The sequence below is a fragment of the Eumetopias jubatus genome, unplaced genomic scaffold, assembly GCF_037043125.1.
Source record: "Eumetopias jubatus isolate StellerSeaLion01/CBP00866 unplaced genomic scaffold, mEumJub1_p1.0 scaffold_6, whole genome shotgun sequence".
Taxonomy (NCBI): domain Eukaryota; kingdom Metazoa; phylum Chordata; class Mammalia; order Carnivora; family Otariidae; genus Eumetopias; species Eumetopias jubatus.
Window position 1 is genome coordinate 94583408 of NW_028274812.1, and position 21940 is coordinate 94605347.

Here is a 21940-nt window from a genome sequence, read left to right on the forward strand (position 1 = left end):
AAACTAGTCAGCGGGGCATCCAATGGAGAATGATTATTCTGGCCATTATCCTTATCTTCTGTGTAAAGAAGGGATCCCAAGTTTAAAGAAAGCTCAAAGGAGTAACCGACCGCAGAAGTGGAATGAATTAACTTTGTAAATCATTAATTATAGCTATCCATCTGACCAGTGCACTTGGGTTTGAATAAAACTCCTTAAACAACTGCTTTATTCCATACAAACTCAAATTTAAAAGCCTGCTTATTATTGCCCATCCTAAAGCTGTGGTCCATAGTTTGCATTTCCAGAAGTTCTGTTTACCAGAAGCCCCTTCCGCCCAACTTACAGCTCAAACCACCCCCCAAAATAACATTTTGAAAAGCAACAATTTTTCTCAAGTATTTTATATTCAAATACAGAGAGAGCAGAAGGGATAAACACAGCGAAGCAGTACAATATTTATTTACCATCTCCAGCAGCAAAGCTTTGGAACCAGGAAACAACCCTTTTGTACAAAGCAATCATCTTCCCACCCCCAACTGGTTATTGTTTACAAATACAAAGTACACAGAACATCTGCTTTATATGGCAAACTTAAAAAAACATACATACAGATATACCCCGTTCTGTAAAGTACTTTACTCAGTTAAGAAGGCTAGTACCACCAAACCTGTTAAATAAGATTCTTCCTCCTGTATTGTCTTTTGGGTAAATTGCCAGTATCTTATAAGTATACTTATAAAAATCCCCTCCTAGGAAGAATGACTTTGATTCTCCTTCAGTACAGGACCATAAAAAAAAAACAAAAACAAAACCACAACAAAACAAAAACATTTGGAAGTTGAGAATTTTTAAGTATCTCTGAAGTTGCAAAGGGGAATTATAACTGTAACCCTGAGTGCCACTGCTGTAACTCTGGCACAGAAAGAAAAAGGATGAATTATGAAGAGAAAAAAGAAAAGGTGAAAGTGGCAACAAAAGCAAGAAAAGAAACTCAAATCATAGAAAAAACAAACAGGAAGTTGACAAAATGTGTTTTGGGTGCTGCTGGAGATAGCACTGGCACAAGGTTCACAGGTCTTTCTTCAATACAACACCTCCAATCCCAATGAAGCAACATTTTTAGAAATACCTTAATTTTCCCCAAGTCTACCCTCAAATTATCTGTAAGCCAATGTACAGGGAAATGAGGCACATTTAGCTACACTGAGGACAGAATGCCAAAGGAGGTCCTGAAGTATGCAACTGTATACCCATAATGGTCTGTCACATTCCACTTCAGTGTCATTCTCCCGTTCATCTTCAAAGTTGTTCTCTACCAGTGTCTTAGTTCTTTTTCACTGCTTGAGTTGTCCCTGGGACTAGAGGTGCACTGACTGAAAGCCTTCCTTTGTCTCAGTTAAGAGAAGAAAAAGAATTGCTCTAGATGGTCACGGGATTTTGGTACAAAGCAAACTCTAGACAGACGACTTCTATAACCTTACAGAGAGCCACACAAACTTGGTACACTTTGAATAGATAGGAACCAATACATTTTCATGGGTAATTTATCCTTTCTTCAACTTAATCTTCACCAACTGTCCCCCATAAAGGCTGTTCCTCACAATTCTGAAACCAGACGCAATGTTCCACACGCCTTTGCATGCCCTATTTCATCTCAATGCCTGGCTCCTGATTCTCCACTGGTCCAACTATCTCTTCTCCAATCATGTTGCAGACCTCAGCTTAAGTATTTGCTAAGTAAAAAATGCTTCTTTGATCCCTCTAGATAGCCCTCTTTTGTTCAACTTCACTGCAGGCATGCCTCTAAACAGGACAATTTACATTGTGTTATTTCTTTCTCTTAAGAGAATATACCATCTCTTATTAACTCCAGGTTCCCCCAGACCTTCCTCAGTGTCTGCCTGCACAAAGGTATTGAAAACTATGATAGAAGATTGTTGCCAACACAGACACAAAGTAACAAAACAGCATCCATCAAAAATCATATACACATACCTACATAACCTAGCTCTTCCTTCTACATTCTCTTTATTTCCTTATTGTTTATAATGAGCATTTCTTAGCCTGCACTTAAGAGACTATTTTACTTTAAATATGCCTTTCAATGACTTAGTCCATTGATGGGCTTGTAATACAGCTTAATGGTTGAGCCTTAAAAACTGTAAACAAGGGGAACATAATCTGATGACATGAACAATTACATGCTATTAAATATACATCTTAAAATGTATCTGTATTTATATCCAATACCATCCCACAGTTATATCTACGTGTGTAGAAACAGCACACCTATGAAAGAAATCTATACTGGGCTTTTGAAATTTCAAAGTACTTCCTGGCATTACCTCATTTGAGAGTAGGAAAACTGAAGCTCAGAAAATAAGTGACTTACTAATACTCAGATCAAGGTCTTAGAATTTAAATGCCATGTGCTTTGCACCATTCCACCTTCCTTTCTAGCCAATATCCTAAAGATGCCAGAAAAAAACCCCCAAAAAACAAACTTTGTGTATCTGAAACAAAACGGTTTAACTTTTTGTTAAACTTTTTTAGGCAGAAGAAAAAAAAAAGCAAAAAAGACCCTTGACTAAAATGATCAGTGCAGAAAATGAATGGAATATGTGAAACAAGCCAATGACCATACAAGACAATCTTAGTCCCACACAGTGAAATCTCAATGGGAAAATTTCTGATCTGACAAGTGAAATGACCAGGAATTAGATAATAGAAGACATCAGGTACGAAGGGATGGGAGTAAAGCCATAAACACAAAATTTAGGGAAGAAGAAAAAAGGTCAAATTAGCTTATCAGAGAAGTTAAGACTTGAGTTGAGCCTTGAAAATACAAAGAGGCAGCCTAGTACAATGCTAAACTGAGACTGTGGAGGAATAGAGTCAATATTCAAAAGCTAGGCTCCACCACTTGAGCAACGTGTTTAATGATGTTTCATTTCCTCATCTGCAAAATAAGGGTGAATTTCTTCCTCAAGAATGCCTTGTAACTTTTGGCACACAGTGCAGTAAATATGAGCTCTATAGATGAAAATTCTCTCCTCTACTTGCTTCCTGGGCAGGAAGACAACCGTTAGGCCCAAGGCTATCAAGGTGCTTCCAAGATCTCAAAAGGTATTTTTGCTAAAAGTAAACAGGAGTTGTTAAAAGCCATTAGACAAAGACCAACCTGCATGCAACTCTTGCTAAGAATCTAAGTGAGGCTGATTAAACACTGACTATACTTGAACCAAGGCAGAAAGGAAGGGCTGCACACCCAGAAGGATGTTTAATGTAATTAAATATGTTCAAAAAAATGGAACTGAAAATTTGAGACTGTTTAGTGACTTGGAAAATGCTCCCCCCAATCACCCAAATCATGTTGCCCTAGTAATTGAAAGTGGTACAGATAAAGGGACCACAAACATGATAGTTATTATAGGATATTAGTACTAAATGCACACTAAGTAGTGTGAAACATAGCCATCACAGATAAAAGTGGGAGTTGACAAGAGGTCTAACTGTAGCCCTCAAAACCGAATGATGTGATAGACCTACTCTTATGGGCAATGACAGAAAAGAGAAGGCATATGATAGACAGTTGATGGGAAAAAATAGCACATGAAAATAGGTCTTATAAAGAGACTACTAACAGAACTCATTAATAACACTGGAAGCATTTATGATCAAAGAAGAGTTTAAAATACAACTAGATATAAACCATTTACTTTCACTGCTACCAAGGAATAGACTTAGGAATATTAGAAAACTCAATACAACTTGAGAGATCTCCAAAGTCCTAAAAGAAAGTACAGACAACTGAGAATTCTTGCTGAATTCTTGACAAGGCATTAGAAAATCCAAGAGATCATTTGAAATAGTTATCTCAATAAAATAGGTAAAGCCCTTAAGACCTAGAGAAAACTGGTTAGTTTTAAGATACAGTTTATGTCAGAGCTGTTCTAGAACTTCATGGTGATGGGCTTAGAATTTTTATAAGTTGCAATTAACGATAAATCATATGTAGTAATACATTTGTGTGAAAACTATGCAAAATGAGAAAAATAAGACTACCATTAAATAAGAAGGCATTAAAAACTGATTGAAGTTCAATAGCCAGGAAGTAATAGTTCCAGAAACTGGACTGGCTGCTTTTTTAAAAAAGGACAAAAGAGAAAACTAGAAAATCTCTTACAATAATGCTGAAGGCATTGTATTTAAGTACACAAATACAAAGCCACATCAAATCCTGGCTAGTATTTACTGGTAGAATGAAAAATATAATCTACATCAAAGAGATTAAGGGACGATCAGACATCCTTCTAGAAAGGTATTACACAAAGGGGAAGAAAAGATCAATATAAAGAATGAAACAATAACATCAAAAGGACACGGTTGGACTGTGATCACTTCCAGATATACCCCACTGGAAGCAAACATATAATTTCCAGTAATAAGAAATCTCAATGGTACCAAACACTACTATAAAAAGTTTTCATTACTATAAAGTCAAGCAAACAAAAACACAAAGTAGTACAAAAATATTATCCCACTAATCAACAAGAGAAAAAAAATTTAACAAAACAATATTATCATTCATCCAGGAAGGGAAATTCCACAAAAGAATATTTTAATGGCTTACAAAACTCGTTATTTCTGGAAAAATAACTAAAAGATTTGCATTCAACAGTGATCATCAGTTAAATAAAACTTCCGCCTGTGTATTTTCTTAAGTGAAAAACGGAAGAATTGATTGGTTTCTGTATCCACAAATGGAAACTATATAGAATGGACCTGGCCAACTGAATGACATGCATAAGATGCACAAAGATATCACAATCAATTATTGGACTAGCCACTAACATTAAGAATGGTAAATTTCAAAAGACAAGGAAACCTAAAACAGTGCAAGTCTGGGGCAAAATATGCCTCACGTTAAAAAAAAAAGTTTTCAGTTATTGCAATCTTTAAACTATTTCTACAAAGTTCTAGTCCATGATTTCTAACCTTCATCAGAATCCCACCAAATTATATCCTCAAGAATAGTGAATGTGGCATTTAACTCTGCTCATCCATGTCATTTAACTCTGTATCCAATTTTATAACTAGAAGGGATTCTGGATTGTGTCTATTCCAACCTCCTCATTTAGTACCTGAGAGGTTATCCTGATGTATTGGGCCCTTAAGGACATTATCAATCAGGTCACTTAGGTATCATTCAGTAAATTGTTAGTATAGTACTAATGTAATATACTAAATAGTATCCAAGTATCCTGAAAGAGTTTATGTTCCCCTCAAAATGTTATTTTGAGGGCTAAGTAAATAAATGGAATTATAAAGAAGCTGCCACGCAGTTAAAAAAAAAAGTTTAAATGCAATTACACTGATAAGGAAACTGTCACACTGGTCTAAAAAGAAAGGATAAAGTGTCAGCAAATTTACTGCTTTTCCTAATACTCTTGTTTCTTCTTACCAAGTAAACACATCCACTTATCAAATATAAGTTGCGTTACCATGGCTTAGAACAAGGTTAGTTAATGAGACAAATGACTCAATCCGAAAATCGAGAACGTGCAGATAGAAAACAAAGCTGCCTTAATGCTCAGGAAACTGAGCCAATCACTAATAACTAAAAAGAACAAGAACTACTCTGAAGTTATTTAAATAAAGGGGGAGGGGCATACTCTACAACCTTCTGAAATGGATTAACAGTGCTATAGAGAAAACAAATTAACATTCAGAAGGAGAGTACATTTAGTGCAATTGTACAGATGATGAATAAACTACAAGATTAAAAAAAGTCACTGTACAGAACTCACATAAATATCACCAGCAACATATGCATGACATCAAAATGTTAAGTTTTAAACAACAGGGTGAAATTTAAAAAGGCACTTCATATAACAATGGAAACAGTTTCTCTGTACACAATAACTGCAAGAAATCATATTGTCTTCACATACATTTTATGTCTGGTGGAGAAATAACATTTTGAAGAAAAAGGATCATTAGACGCATCCCCAGTGAGAATACCAAATCATTAAATTTGCAATTATCCCAAAGCTTCCTAGAAAATCTAGAGATATTTAAACATCCAAGGTTTACCTAATGGAGCATCCTGTGGCAGGCACAGTATGAAAACTTAGTATCCAATTTTGAATTCCATATGCTTTAGGGGTTGTCTCCTCAGACCAAGTCCCCCTTGTATTTTATAACACCATCATCATCCAAGTATGCCAGAGAAAGATTTTAAAACAAACAGATTAAGGATACTGTTTCTTCTGCAATCAAGAGACCAACTCATCCATAGCTAAAAGCTGTTCCCATTCTACTGCATTCTGAGACAGTCCCCACTCAACTAACAAATCCCTTTCAGAAGTTATCTACTTGATCAACAATTCGATGATTCCGCAATACCTTTCCACTTCTAGGAAAATTTTCTGGAGACGTTTGCGCTTATCAGTCAGAGAGTGGTAAAGCAATGTTACTTTAATACTGAGCAACATAAATAACACAAGAGGAAGAGAATAGCAATGCCGTTTTATAAATATTTAAGGAGGAGCTACACAATATAAATACAGCAAACACTAGTGAACTGTGCACTTAAAAAATGGTTAAGGTGGTGAATTTTGTTGTTTTTTCTGACCACAATTCAAAACAAAAAATTGAAAAGGAGCATGTTAAGTGGAAATGCCATAGCAGTTTCAGAGAATCACATCTTCACGCATCATTTATTTTGGTTTAGATTTTGGAAAATAAGAGTACCTCAAAAATCATCACATTTGTAACCCAGTATCTAATTCAGGGAAAGAAAGGGGAGAAATGGGAAAGTGGGAACAGACTGAAGTAGCCTTGCCTAATTGGGAACAACTGTGCAGCCACATAGACTAGTGCCAAGGTCTCCTCTCTCCAGTAAGTTCACCTGTGACTATTCCTTTCATAAAAAACCTACAGTGCCATGTCAAGGGCACATGAGACTGCTTGATTGATGTGATATATATTGTAAACTATAAAAATCTATGATTTTTTTTAGGCCCTTGTTAAGGTAGTTAATCAATGCTCTTCTAGAGTTTAATTTGAGAGAGTTTCTACATCACTGACATGGACCTAAAAAAGGCAGAAGTGAAACACTGTGGAAAATATACAAAAATAAAGGTATATGCTAACTCTAGATATGACTTGACCAAATTTGCTTGCAAGACGATTTCCTTTATCAAGCCTGTTGTTTAGGCTTAATCTAAAAATAGGACCAATAGAGTACTCTGAAATTATCTGCAAAATAAAATAGCTTCTTCTAAGTAGGGATGTTTGCGTCTTCAACCTCTAGCACAAATAGGGAGAGGAAGAATAGTAGTAAAGGGTGAAGATAGTTACAATGGAGGGGGAATGAGCTTCAACCATCAAAAAGTGGGGCACTAGGGAAAATGTCAATCACCACTGTGCAAGAACTATGGCAAGAAACAGAAACCACATGAACCCTAAAACAGTGTTATATTCCACTAACAGTAGACCCAAAATATTTTGATCAAGCAGATGAAATAAATGAAGATGTTTGACAAATCAAGTTACAAAATTTTAAGTCTATTGATAAAAAAACTTTTTTTTGGCTGCCAAGCAAATAATACTAGGTGATGTATTCAGACCCCTCAAACTTGACACTTTCTCCATTTTTGAAGTCATGCTGCGAAAACGAGGATCTAAGGGCTGGTATACTGTACAGCCACTGCCTTGAGATTAAAAAGATACTGTGGGATATACAATTGAGGTATCTGCTGCCAGTTCCAGAATTGTGAAGAACTATTAATGCAACCAACTGGGAGCAAAAACATACGTCGTCTCTCGTGATAAGAGTCTGACTAGATTAAGGGACCAGTAAACCAAGAACATGTTGTTGAAGTCTCGATTTCAGACTTTTAAGAAATCTCTAATGGATATCATTTACATAGATATCCAGAAACAGAGCTGTGTGAGATGTTCTCTTTATGGTATCCACAGTAATACTCTTAACACTTAAGAATTCTCAGTATCATTTAGTTTGATGGCATCCCTCTTTCTTTATTTCAATAAGAGGACCAGATTGTCAGGCATGTTTGGAATTCTCTTGTAGAGTTCAGATTTGCATGCCTGGATGATATAACATCCTTTACATCCAGGGCACTAATGTACATATCTTTTTTGTGTTTAGAGTGATGAATTATCAAGCTCAAAAAAGTTAACTGTTTAGAAGGTAGGTTTGTTTAAGGAGGTCATCTTGGTGAAAGGCCCAGAATATCCTGAGAGAACACCATGACTGGGTCTCACAGCTTCTTTATATCTGAGAGCTTGATAGGACGGAGACTTAGGCGTGATGATAACAAAAGAATTCTCTCACATGTAGCTCTGAGTGGTAATGACACGGTAGCCATCAGTCTCGATAAAGATAGTTACTGTGAAAATTTCTAGAGATGTTACAGGTAGGAAAGTCTTTTTCCAGCTGGTGTCCACAGTAGACCTGTAACATCTAGCCATCCCACTGGAAGCAAACTGGATTTGGCAAAATTTTATTTGTATTCCAGTTCTTGACATACAGCTTCATGGTTGATTCTGAAGTCTGAGAGAGCTTGAGAGTAGAATGGACTCTTGATAAGTTGATCATCCTGACATAAACAGAGTACAAGACTTGTCATTTTGTGAAGATCTGACAAGCTGACGCCTGAACAAGGAAGCATTGATGACCTAAAAACGAAGGATCTGCCTCTGGTATTAGTAAACAAAGATCTAATAGGTTATTTCCAGACCCCAAATCAGCTAGTCCTCAGTTTACCAGTAAGATTTTCCTGAGGAACAAATCTTTTTATTTTTCTTTAATCACAAGAGGATTCAGATTCCTGAGTACCCTCCTCTGAACTTATTCTGGACCAGAAATAATGGGTAAACCTTTGTCCAACCCTACTTAGATGAAAGTCTCTACTGCTCACTTGGCCAATAAAACATGAGTCTCTTTATTATGTACTTCATTTGAAAAGTCTAGAATTTAAATGTTAGCTGTGATAATTCCAGACATGCATCAGTTTCTGAGGTGAACTCCTACCTGTAGATCCTGTTTGAGTGGGGAATAGCAAGTAAAATAGGATCTTGGATGACTATGCTGCTGAACGCGAACAGGCTATTAATTCTTGTACCCATGGCGTTCTGGGGATTCTCCCTTTTTTCTGTATCTATAGGGGTGGTTTCGAGGTTTGTACCAATCTCCTTTGGAATATCCTCTATTGTGATAATGTGCTTTCTGATCATGACTATAAAAGTATCGATGTTGGTTATAGTATTTGTTGTGGTCTCTATAGTCATTTTCTTTAATACTGTTTTCTTCTGCAACAACAGCATTCACATCTTGGCCAAAGAGGGAAGTACCATCAAAGGGCAAGTGTGAGATCTTCTCCTGGGTTTTCTTAGTGAGAGATGTAAGTCGGAGCCAGGCTTGTCTTCTGTAGTCTATTGCCATTGCCATAACTCTGACTACAGAATCCATTATGTCCCTAGTAGTACAAAGCTGCCAAAGGCCTGCATCCATACCATCAGATATTATACATCTTGCTTTTCCACGATCAAACTCTGGGTCATGAACCAGATCCTCCATATCTTCCCAGAGTTTACGCTGATATTGAGTCATATAGGCCATGTAGCTAGCAGCTCGGGCTGCAATGGAAGCAGCATGGTAGAATCTACAACCCATGACCTCCATTTCTTTTGAGGTAGAATCTAGAGGAGATGTTGTGCTTCCTCTTTTGCTGTGCTCTAATGCTTCTACAATAGGGCCCTCAGCTGGTGGATTTGGTTGGAAAGGAGAGGTATCCTTGGCCACAGGATATACCCTGTGCCCCATGAAGGAAGAAGGATGGCAATCAGCAGGGTCTTTAAAAACCTCAGTGGTGGCAATTCTCAGAAGAGGATGCAATGGAGGAACCAAACGTTTCTTAGAGGTCACATAATCAGGCTTCCCTTCACATGATTCTGCTTCAGACTGTAACGTTACTCTCTTTATAACACCTCTCTGTTCCATTCTTTTCAAAAGACCTGTGAAACTAGACTGACTGGGGTCAGTTGGCTGCCCTTTGTCATCAGCTGAGGGGGATTTGCAGTCAGCTTCTTCATCAACTGTGGATAAATTTTCATCCTTGGAGGTGGAGATATCCCATGGCACTGAGGAGTTCTCACTTGGCCTAGAATGATGAAATCTAAAACAGCTCCTAGACTGCAGATCACGGATCACTCGGGACATCTCAGCCACTTGTGTCTGAAGATAAAGGATGGCATCCTGTCCATGCTGTGAAGCTGAAGAAGACTCTACCGGTAAATCCTCCTTGACCTCTGAAGAGGCCAAAGATTCTTGGGGGACCAGAACTGGAGATGAAGGCAGAGTCTGATAATTTTGTGATGGTTTAAGTGTCTCTGTCTCAGAGATCTTAATATCTGAATTATTTTGATCATTTTTCTGGTTCTCCAATGGGTTCTCAACAGAAGAAGGTTGAGAAACTATCCTTTGTGGACTGCTGGTGCAACTCCCAGAGGAGGAGCTGCTGTCTCCAATGGGAAGAGGAACACTGCAGCTAGAGCACATTTCTGGGCGATGATTCTCAGAGGATGGCACCTTAGACTCAGGCATTCTCTGGGTTATCCACATGAACAAGAAAACCAAGGAAGAAAAAAAAATGCTTTTAATATGTTAACTTTCAAGTGCAGAGATGCATGTCCAGTAAGTAGAACTCAATTTTTTAAATTATTATAACAACAATGAAAGATGCAATCCACTACAGATCAGCAAAGGGATCACAGAAGTCAAATCCACAAGCTTCACTACCCAAAAACCCAATACCAACTATGGCCATTACTGTGGCACTCTGTCTATGAAAAAAGAGAGTGAAAACAAGCCCAGTTCAAGTGCTGCCATCCTGGCCTGCTGCTTGGTCCCATGCTAGGATACGAAGAGGTGGTGAGACTACTGGTGATTAACAATCTTTTTAAAAAAATCCCATTCAGTGTATGTAAGTCAACAAGTAGAAGCTAAAAATGGTACAGAGAACTTGAGAAAAGTTCCACTGAGAACAAAAAATATTTCTAAAAGTCCCCGCTGCAGAGTCACTTTTAAGCCCCTTTAAAATTTTCTCCTGTTCAGTCTCCATGAATAACAAAACTTTCCAGTTGCATAGTCCTACTTTATTGTTTGTAGTTTCCAAAGAGCTTACATTATGTATTTTGTACCTCATTTTGTCCTCACAACAACCCTGTGAGGTAGGTATTACTCTTATTTGATAAAAAAACTAAGATTAAAGGCTTCTTAATTTATCCAAAGTCACAGAATTAATAAGGAGTAAAGCTCAGACTAAAACCTATGTATACTGATTCCAAGTCCAAGTCTCAATCCCCTGTATCATAGAGAAAGAAGTCTTCTGGCCACCTTGAACAAGAGCCAGGAGTTCTCAACCCATCAAGAAAATAACCCAGTATAGAAATTTGGGCTAAAACAAATGAAAGACAAGATTGCTACCAAGGGCTCAGCTAGTTTGATTCTCAGAGTAAGGGAAGTATTAGTTTAAGGGTCAAACCCACAACTAGAAAAATCACAGGTAAGAGAAAAAAAACTTTAAATATGTGAGGGATAAACAAGGTTAAAAGGAGTGACGACTGAAGTACTACGCCACCTAAATCCTTTCCCACATTCCATTTCCTAAAGGATCTTCACATATCCTTCCTTCCAAGGTAAAACAAACTTTCTGTGGCCAGGTGGTTCTGGAAGAAAAGGATCCAGTTATACATGGCACCTGAGGAGAGACAGGAAAGGAGAAGGGAGAAGGGCACAAGGAGCCAAGAAGCTTGCAGTTTTTATTCCATTTTCCTTTTATCAGATACCATCTTCAAGGCTTAGAACTTTCCTGTGTTGTGTTATCCTTTCACATCCTCACTGAAAGTAAAGAAACAAAACTGGAAGTAGGAGATATTTTGGGCCAGGACTCATTGGACACCTTTTGTGGTTCATTCTACAGAAACAGGCCATTCTCTAAAATACTATAGCTCCTAAAAACAGTGATCATTGACTTGATAACTCTCTTTAGGCAATGCCTTTTAAATGACAGAAGTGAAAGAAATGCAAATCAAATATAATGTACTTACATCACTATGAGAGGTGCTAGGTTCTTCATCATCACTGCTGACCAGATCAATGTATTCAAGAACAGGTCGTAATGGTCCTTCCTATGAAAGAATTGAGCAAATTAACAAATCATGTACAGTTATTCGAACTAGTCATTTAAAACATCACTTTTTTGGTTGGGATTGGCAAAAATTCCTCTAAAGAAGAAGCCTATGGGTGGCAGAAAGTAATCAGAACAAACAGAAAAATATTCAGATACATGCATAATAAGAAACGATAAGATCTAAGAGTTTAAACCTTGGTAGAATATTACGACAATGTTGATTTTTTGAGGAAAAGATTAACAATAAAGGAACACTGCTACAAGGACAAAGATAGCAGATAGTATGATTCAATGCTTTTTAGATGGGATGAGTATTAACTATGTTAGATAACCAAGTTCAAAAACATGCAGTTCTTTGACTAACAGCTCAGCTTTATCTCCCACTCCTATAGTCAAACATGAAACCTGATTCTTCATCCTCTTTGGAACCATTCTGACTGCATCACAGACCAGGCCTTGAATGCTAGGCCTAAATGCCTAGATTTTATTCTACAGGCGAAAGGGAATCAATAAATACAAAGATAGGAAAAACATGAGAGCTGTGCTTTAAATAGATATCACACAGACAAGTATGGAAAGTGGGGAGGGCAGGATAATTAATCAGTCCAATAATACAAAACTAAAATAATGGCAAAAAGAATATGTTGTGGTACACATATAAGAGAATACGTGGGTATAATGAAAATAAAAAAAAGATTGGCTATAAAAAACACACACACACCCCTCCCAAACAAAACCAAACCCCAACAATAACAAGGAATCAAAAAAGTCCTTAGAATTTCAAGCTTGGGCAACTGGAAGGATACTAATGCCATTTAATATAAATCTGGAATACAGAAACAGGAAGCTGACATTCTTGTAGACATAATGGGTTGATGTACCAGTGGTACCCAAAGGTAACTGGCAGATAGCTGGAAATGCAGGGCTGTAATCTGGATGTATGACCATAGCTAGATAAGCAGATTTGGGAGTTGCTCCCCTAAAAGACTAAACTGAAACTGTGACAGAGCCAACAAAGAAAGCAAAGAGGAGAAAGAAGAAACTTAAGAAGGTTCTCGAGAAAATGCCCGAATTTTAGGACTCAGGAAGAACTGCTAAGCAGGTAATCAGGGGCTGGAAAAGAATCAGGAATGCATAAATTCAAAGAAGCTAGAGAAAACCTCAACAAAAAGTTGTCAATGCTAATGTGGCCCAAAATGCTGACAACCAAAAAAACTGCCACTGAATTTGGCAACAAGATTTTTAAAATGCCTGAGAGCAACTTTTAATAAAGTAGCAAGCATACAGAAGCTACGCTCTAAAAAAATTAAGTAGAAAATGAAGCAGTAGGGGCACCTGGCTGGCTCAGTCGGCAGAGCATGCAGCCTCATCTTGGGGTTGTGAGTTCGGGCCCATGCTGCATGTAGAGATTATTTAAAAATAAAATCTTAAAAAAGAGGCAGTAAAAGCCATGAGTAAAGAATATTATTTTTAAAAATCTAGTATGTTGAGAACAAGAGTAAGGAACATAGGAGGCGAATTCAGCTGAGGGAAAGATTTCTTAAGATGCAGAAAGCTGACTGTTGGCAAACCAAAGTGATATATTTGGTGTAAAAACTAACAGAAAAAGAAGAGAGGAGACAGAAGCTAAGATCTAAAGATCCTCCTCCTGAGAGGAGGCATCTAGTCTCAAACATAACTTGTTTCTCTCTTAGGCTACCACTTCTCCCCAAGCAGAAAACTGCTATCCTTTCAGATAGGTTTTATATCTAGCCACTAAAATAAAACCAGAGAGCAGAACTTCTGGGCAGGGATCATGTAATAAATAATTAAGATTTTTGCCTGAGCTGTAAAAGTGGAGGTTTAGAAAAGAGGGAAAGAGTATTTTCCAGTTACGATCAACAGAGATGAGTCACCTACCTTAAGACTAAAATCTACCACTGCTATGGGCAATATCATACATTCAATCCAAAAAGAAAGAAGGGCGCCTGGGTGGCTCAGTCACTAAGCATCTATCTTCGGCTCAGGTCATGATCCCGGGGTCCTGGGATCGAGCCCCACATCGGGCTCCCTGCTCCGCGGGAAGCCTGCTTCTCCCTCTCCCATTCCCTCTGCTTGTGTTCCCTCTCTAGCTGTCTCTCTCTCTCTCTCTCTCTCTGTGTCAAATAAATAAATAAGAATTAAAAAAGACAAAAAACAAAACAAAACACAAAAAGAAAGAAGTAAAATATGATAGCTTCTCCTGTTCATATAATCACATCACGTTTTGTCTCTTCAAGAAATGTACGTCCATAGAAACAGCACACCAAGAAAGTCTCAGGTTATCAGAAATACACAGAGGTGGGGCAGAGAAAGCTTCCATGAACAGACAGGAAAAAAAGAGAGATGAAGGAAGGTAACAGAACGTAAAGCAAAAAGTAGAATGGGGAGAAACAAACAAGAAAACCCCCCCAAAACAAAAAACCAGAATAAGGAAAATGGTACAGATGGGATTTAAAAACAGCTGCAGAAATAGTAGAAAGGACAAGAGCAGGGAATGATGAGAGAAGACTATTAGAGATTTACTACTGGGGTGAACCATTAGACTAATATGCAACCATTTCTGAACTACTGAAGAAAAATAACTTCATAATTCACACTAATTAAAAGAATAAAAAGAGCCAAGATAGAAAAACCAAAAATGAGAAAAACCAAAAGTCATTTAAAATACGTATTCATTCACTCAACAAATAATTGTGAACTTATAAGCGAAAGAGTAGTAGAAGATGAAAACACATATTTGAGACAAGCAAAAAGGCAGAGGCTGGGTTAAAAAGAGAAGTATCCCAAAGGAAAATATTACTTAAAAACAAACACTCTACACTTTAGCTAATTTCCACACTGGATACGGGAAAAGTTTTAACATAATAACTTAAAGAATCAAAACATTTTAGTATTCCATTTATTTTACTACTAATCAATAACATTTGTCATTGCTGTATGGGCTCTATAAAGGCACTGTGCTGAACTTTTCATATACATTATTTCATTTAATCCCTAATTACTTTACAAGGTGAAATAGTGAATTATTACTATTATTCCATTTAACAAATGAGAAAACTAAGTGAGCTACACCTGGTTCTCTAAATATGTAACTGGCTGTGTGGTCATTATAATTCTGAGGCTAAGTTCAAAGTATACATACTACTATTGGGGGCGGAGGGGCGCGCCTGGGTGGCTCAGTGGGTTAAGTGTCTGCCTTCAACTCAGATCATGATCCCAGGATCCTGCTCAGCCCCGCATCACATCGGGCTCTGCACGGAGCCTGCTTCTCCCACTCCATCTGCCTGCCGCTCCCCCTACTTGTGCACTCTCTCTGTCAAATAAGTAAATAAAATCTTAAAAAAACAAACAATTTTTTTTTTAATTTTAAGTAATTCCTGTATCCAACATGGGGCTTGAACTCACATCCCCAAGATCAAGAGTCACATGCTCTACTAACTGAGCCAGCCAGGCAACCCTACATACTATTTTTAAATCAATGCCTTATTACCTAAGTTTTTGAGATACTTTGTTTTCCTTCAATAAGAGAAAATGGGACTTACCACTATTGTCCCCAACTCTGAATAACTCATAACACTAACCAAAAAATAAGTTATTAATTCCCCCCCAAAATATTTATTATATAAATGTCAAACATGGTTTCTTAAAATGTTTATAATGACTGCTTAAGTTCTTAACAAGTATAAATCCATGTAGTCCTCCAACTAAAGGTATTTTATTTGAATTTGCTCCATCCATCAACCAGTAAACCATCATTCTTCTCATCCCTTTTGTACCAGTAACAAAATCAAGGGATTCTACTCCCCAAGGCCACATGATTACGGCTAGGAGCACAGGCACAAGCAAAATAGTTTAGGAACACAGCTGAATTAATATTCTAAGTAAAAAAAAATTTTTTAATGACACAAAATGCTTTCATTCCTGTCAGAACAATGATTCTCATACAAAGCCAGACACCAATTACCTACTACTACAGTTGACCTTTGAAGAACATGAGGGTTATGGGCTCTGAGCCTCCCTCCCACCACACGGAATTGAAAATCTACATATAACTTTTGACTCCCCCAAAACGTTACTAAAAGCCTACTGTTGACTGGAAGTGTCACCAATAACAAAGTTAACACATATTTTGTATGTTGTATATATTACATACTGTATTCTTACAATAAAGCTAAACAAAATATTAAGGAAATCGTAAGGGAAATACATTTAAAGTACTGTAAAAAATCTTATCTGCGTACAAGTGGATCCATGTAATTCAAACCCACGTCGCTTGACGGTTAAGTGTAAGTGGATGTCAATACACTAAGATATGGTCTACAAGAAATGTAGTTTACCCCAGTCTAAAACAAAGAATATGGATTTGAGCATAGATGCACAACTCTAATCTAAAACCTTAAATATAGGGGCGCCTGGGTGGCTCAGTCATTAAGCGTCTGCCTTCGGCTCAGGTCATGATCCCAGGGTCCTGGGGTCAAGTCCCACATGGGGCTACCTGCTCAGCAGGAAGCCTGCTTCTCCCTCTCCCACTCCCCTGCTTGTGTTCCCTCTCTCGCTGTCAAATAAATAAATGAAATCTTTAAAAATAAATAAATAAATAAATAAAACAAAACCTTATATATAATACATGTGCTTTTTTCATGTATTTCCATATATAGAAGTTAGGGATATAGTTTACTTCTGTAGTCCTGCCCAGTTCAAAAATTTCAAATGGTTCCCAACTGACTACTTAAGTTCAAATTTAGTCCACAATTCAACATCTACACTATCTGGCCCACCCTTTCCTCTCCTACTTAAAAAATTTCTATCCTCCAGAACTACACATAATCCTCTCTGCTTTTCCCATCTTGATGCTTTCCTTATTTCTTTTCAAAATGCGCTTTTAAATACAAATACTAAATGTTATTTATGCCAAAAAGTCTGCCTTTTTTCAAAACAGCACCATGTACTTTTTATAAAAGAACTACTTTCTACTAGAACTTTTTTTTAAAGATTTTGTTTATTTGTGAGAGAGAGAGAGAGAGAGAGAGAGAGAGAGAATGCGTGCAAGCAGGGGGAGCAGCAGAGGGAGAGGCAGGCTCCCCCCCAAGCAAGGAGCCTGATGTGGAACTCGATCCCAGGACTCTGGGATCACGACCTGAGCCGAAGGCAGTTGATTAACCGACTGAGCCACCCAGGCATCCCTCTACCAGAACTATTTACACAGTTCTCATCACCTATCTTATCTCCCACATTAAAATATGGACACTTATAGGTAGGATATATTTCCAATTAATCTTTGTAGTTCTAGAGTACTTCCTTCATGACTTTACATATCATGAGCTCCAACATTATTTTTATTTACTGATCTAATTACAGGCCCAAGATACCCAGCCAAAAGATACCTTGATATTTTTGCCCATGACTCCTTTCTACTGTAGTTAAAGTACTATCCTTTCACCTACGTGCTTCTGAAGTTATTTATGAAATTATACCTTGGTTTTCTTCACTATTTCTACATGCTCAATGATTTCACATAATACCGATAACCTTGGCTGAAACCTAAATCTCATGAGCTATTACTGAGATTACAATACGTTGTCTCAGCAGTTTTTATATCTTATAGCTAAAGTAGCACTGTGAAAATGTCATCAGCTCTTAGCTAAAATAAGTTTTCTGGGAGTAAAATTAACTAAAATATCTGCAGTTTCAAAGACAGAAAGATGGTGGCTGAATAAGGGATCAGAGAGGTATTGTATTCTCACTGTTGGAAAGCTTGCATTCAACATCACTTCACTTTAACAAAAAACCTACATTAGTACCCATTTTCACTAACTGAAGGAAATCTGAAGAGGATTTTAGCTTATACAAAAAAATTTTTTTTTAAAAAGCCAAACTACTGTACAGTGTTTGTCTTGTTGCAAGCCATTATAGAAGCAGCAATGCACCCCAAGTAGCGAGAGTAGCACAGCCAAGCGAGCTCCTTCCCTGGGAACTAAACTCAACATCTCATTGCCACAGCTTTGAATTATCTGCAAGCGCCTGTACCATATCTTGATTTATTTCATGCATCCGTTAGCAAAATGTGTCCTAAGGTATCAAAAAAGCCTAAAAGGGGTTATTTTTTTGGTCTGGAAATGCTAAAAAACTTTCCACATACATTAATGGTAATTGCTTCTTCACTGTATGCCATCTTAGTTTATGGAAGTTTTCATAGGTTTCAAAGATTTCTACTTTCCAATAGTGGGGTGTGGGGCACGGGGTGGGTGGAGACATACCTATACTACTTAACAGAAAATGAGAGCAAAATCTTGGAAGTTTTTGTTATGGTAACATTCTCATTTGAGATCACAAAGTTACTGACTTTGCAAAATCAAACAGTACACTTAAAAATAGTGCAATTCTCTGTATGTACATTTCAAAAAAAAAATGCAAATGAAAGAACTCATTTTTGCACCTCCACAGCCTTATTATTCCGTCCCTTCAGCATGCTGTTTGGTTCCAGACACTATATATTTTGCAAACCACATAAAGACTGCTGTGCCACCATGTGGATTAAAGATGGGAAAATTAGATTAATGAGAGTGAACTAAGAAATTCAAACCAGAGTAAATCAAGAAGCAACACCAAAATGCCCTTTTTGTATCTGAAGAAATCTTAAGCAGAGAACAGTTTGTTACCTTTATTGCATAAGCATTACCTGAAGGAGTCAAGTATAAGATTAGTTTACAGAAAGAAGCAGAAGGCTCTGTCTCTGAATTTATTTTGAAATAGAATTAAGGTTTTATTAATTATCATTTAAATGTTATCACTAAAAATGTAGAAGAAACGTTTTTAATAGGTTTCTTCTACTATTGTAATTGCACTTATTACATAAAATTCTTCACTTGCACTATCAGAACTTTGAACCTTTACTTGCCAACCCCTAGGGATAAACAGATGTTGGATCAAGATGAATACACAATGCATTGATTGTATATTTTTTATTCTCCAGGCAAAGATATACAGATTCTCTACGTTTAAAATTTAAAAGACTATTTAAAACTTAAGAATATTTTAAACTTCAGCTTAATACCTTATTAAGCTTGTTAATCCCAAGTTATAATTTTTCACTCCGCAAGTACCAAAAAAAGATTTCAAATCTTTTTATTAATTCCATCTGTGATTCTCAAAGCAAGGCCCACAGTTTATAAAGTATCTCATTCCTTTATTTGCACAAAATATCAAGATAAATATTCTCCAAATATACCAATATTCAGAAACCTGAAATATTTGTCCTAAGGAACATGGAATCCCATTACCAACACATTTTAGTCCACTGTGAAGAAGGGGCAGGATACAATTCGATTCACCCCATCCCGGAAATCCTTCTAAGTTAAAGTGAGGACAGAGAACACCTGAAGCTAATATAACAGTGTATGTTAACTATACTGGAATTGAAATAAAAGGACAAAGCACAATATGCACTGGCAATGGTGAAGAAAGCTGCCTCCCTCCCACAAAATCTTGTAAAGACTCCTAAATAAACCCATTAAACCACAATACAACAGACCACCACAATGGCCCTAATGTTGGGGTATGTAAAGGATATCATTTAATAACCAGTTTAACAAAGTGCCCCAAATCAATGAACACAAATACACATCCGACAATCTATTAAAAAAAAATTATACACCTTTAACAGCAAACCTACACTAATCACTGGTTTGGAGCAGTTTTTAGCTAGCTATCACTTTATTATTATTTTTTTTAAAGATTTATTTATTTATTTGACAGAGAGAGAGTGACAGCAAGAGAGGGAACACAAGCAAGGGGAGTGTGAGAGGGGAAGCAAGCAGGGAGCCCGATGTGGGGCTCGATCCCAGGACCCTGGGACCAAGACTTGAGCTGAAGGCAGATGCTTTAACAACTGAGCCACCCAGGCTCCCCTAAGATACCGCTTTAAACAGAGACTTTGCACAACTTTACAGTTTTGGGTGAAAACCATCCCAAAATACATCATAACCTCCTCCCCCCTAAACCAAGGCTTTACATAGCATGGTTCACAGATTCGTATTTCCTTTCATTTGTTCCAAAGTGAAGAGTCCTGGGTCCCACCTTCAGATTCTGATTCAGTAGGTATGGAGTGAGGCCCAGGAATCTGCACATTTACACTTCCTAATGCTTAGAGACGACTGTCCCAAAGGGAAGGAAGTCTGAAAACCATGTGTGTTCCTGGTGATGCAGGGATCTTCATTATTACAAGAACATCAACTCTTGTACTATGCTGTAACATGATGATCTCAGAGGTTGGTGAAGTCTTCAAGCTACTTGCCTTCATGTTATGAAGCTCCAGAACACTCAGATTTTGAGTTCGGGCAACCCTTCTATTTTCTACCTCCTTCCTCATCTTCAGCCGACCCTTCCCTCTAACCTGCAGGTCATCTCTGAAAGGACGCTCTTGCCCTGCTTCCACACACACTCTAAGAGACCAGAACTTCGCCTAGATGAAGTATAAAATGGCGCTCACGAAGGCACGAGAAGCGTGATTCAATGCGCACCATGTCCTTTCGGGCACAGTCTTTGTGGTGGCCACTGCAGGTGCTCAGAGACCCCCTTCGGGAAATGTCCTAATCCTACGCCATGCTCCCCAGGGTCTAGTACCTGCGAGACATTCATACCTCGCTGCTGAATGATGAACGGACAGGTGAGGTATCATCACATAATGGCTTACCACGCATAGGTTTGGGATTCTGGGAAAAACCCGAATATCGTTGCTACTTACACTGACAAACTGAATGTCATCTTCGTTTTCATCCGTTGTTGCCTCAGATGCCTCAGGCCCGGCTGCAGGGACAGACTCTATTATCTATAAAGATAAGGCAGAACATGCTTATCTATATACAGCCACGTACTTGGAGGAAGAGATTTGTCCCAAAAGCAACGAAAAAGGAAGAGCTCTGTAACACAGCAAGCTCTTGAGGAAACCGAACTGAGCACAACTGCATGCAAATCCGACCAAGAACAGGACTCGATGGAGTCGGGTTATGCCTCTGCAGACGCGCAGCCACAGGGAGCGGACGCCGAAAACGACTTACCAGCCCCCGCGAATTCCCCAATCTCCTCCAGGAGGAGGGATGCACGCACACCGCCGAAGAGCGAGCCTGTCTCAAAATGTCGCTCTCACGGCCAGAGCAGCCGCAACAGCGACCTCCGGGGCCGACGCAGGGGGCCGGGGGCGGTCGGGCGGCCATTGTTACTGCTGGTTCCTCGCTCAGACCCGCACCAGGCCGGAACGCTGGGCTCGGCCCGAGACGCGGAGGCTATCGCCCCGCCGCTGCGGCTCCGCCGCGCACCAGGCCTCACACCCAACAAAACACAAAGCCCTTGCCCGCTCGGCTGAGAATGCCGCGACCCAACGCTCGACCACTCACCTCCGACGCCGGGTCTCCCATTTCTCCGACGGCCTAACTGACAGCACCACCGCTCCTGCGGCCCCCGCCGCCGCCGCTGTCCCCGCTGCCGCCGCCTCCGCCGCCGCCACGACTTCCCTTCCCGCCCAGCACCGCTTCGCGCCGCCGTGACCCGCCCCTGCGTGAGAGCCGACGCCGCCGACGCCACCGACGCCGCGGGCGGAAAGAGGTGTGAAACCGCTTCAAAAGGAGAAGCCGGCTCTGGCTCGCTATCCCCCGGAGCCTCTTTCTCACAGTCCCGGCCTGCCTTCCCCGGGCCGCGCAGGACGCTGGGAGTTGTAGTTC

At 38.8% G+C, this 21940-nt stretch overlaps 1 protein-coding gene across 2 annotated transcripts in view; it reads right to left on the bottom strand.

Annotated features, from left to right (window-relative positions):
- The window catches only part of ZNF451 (zinc finger protein 451), an 89155-nt gene extending 67427 nt beyond the window's left edge, over window positions 1–21728 (bottom strand). Inside the window, exons 1-4 of one of the 2 annotated variants that reach the window (XM_028097556.2) lie at window positions 21617–21728; window positions 20968–21051; window positions 12121–12201; window positions 414–10618 (exon numbers count right to left, since the gene is read on the bottom strand). In XM_028097556.2, the coding sequence (XP_027953357.1) occupies window positions 9122–10618; window positions 12121–12201; window positions 20968–21051; window positions 21617–21637 (1683 nt within the window). In that variant the 5' untranslated portion in view covers window positions 21638–21728 and the 3' untranslated portion in view covers window positions 414–9121. Of the gene's footprint in view, window positions 1–413; window positions 10619–12120; window positions 12202–20967; window positions 21052–21616 lie in introns of those variants that run through there. The other variant, XM_028097555.2, reaches the window with a different exon arrangement.
- Between the last annotated feature and the right edge of the window lie 212 nt (window positions 21729–21940).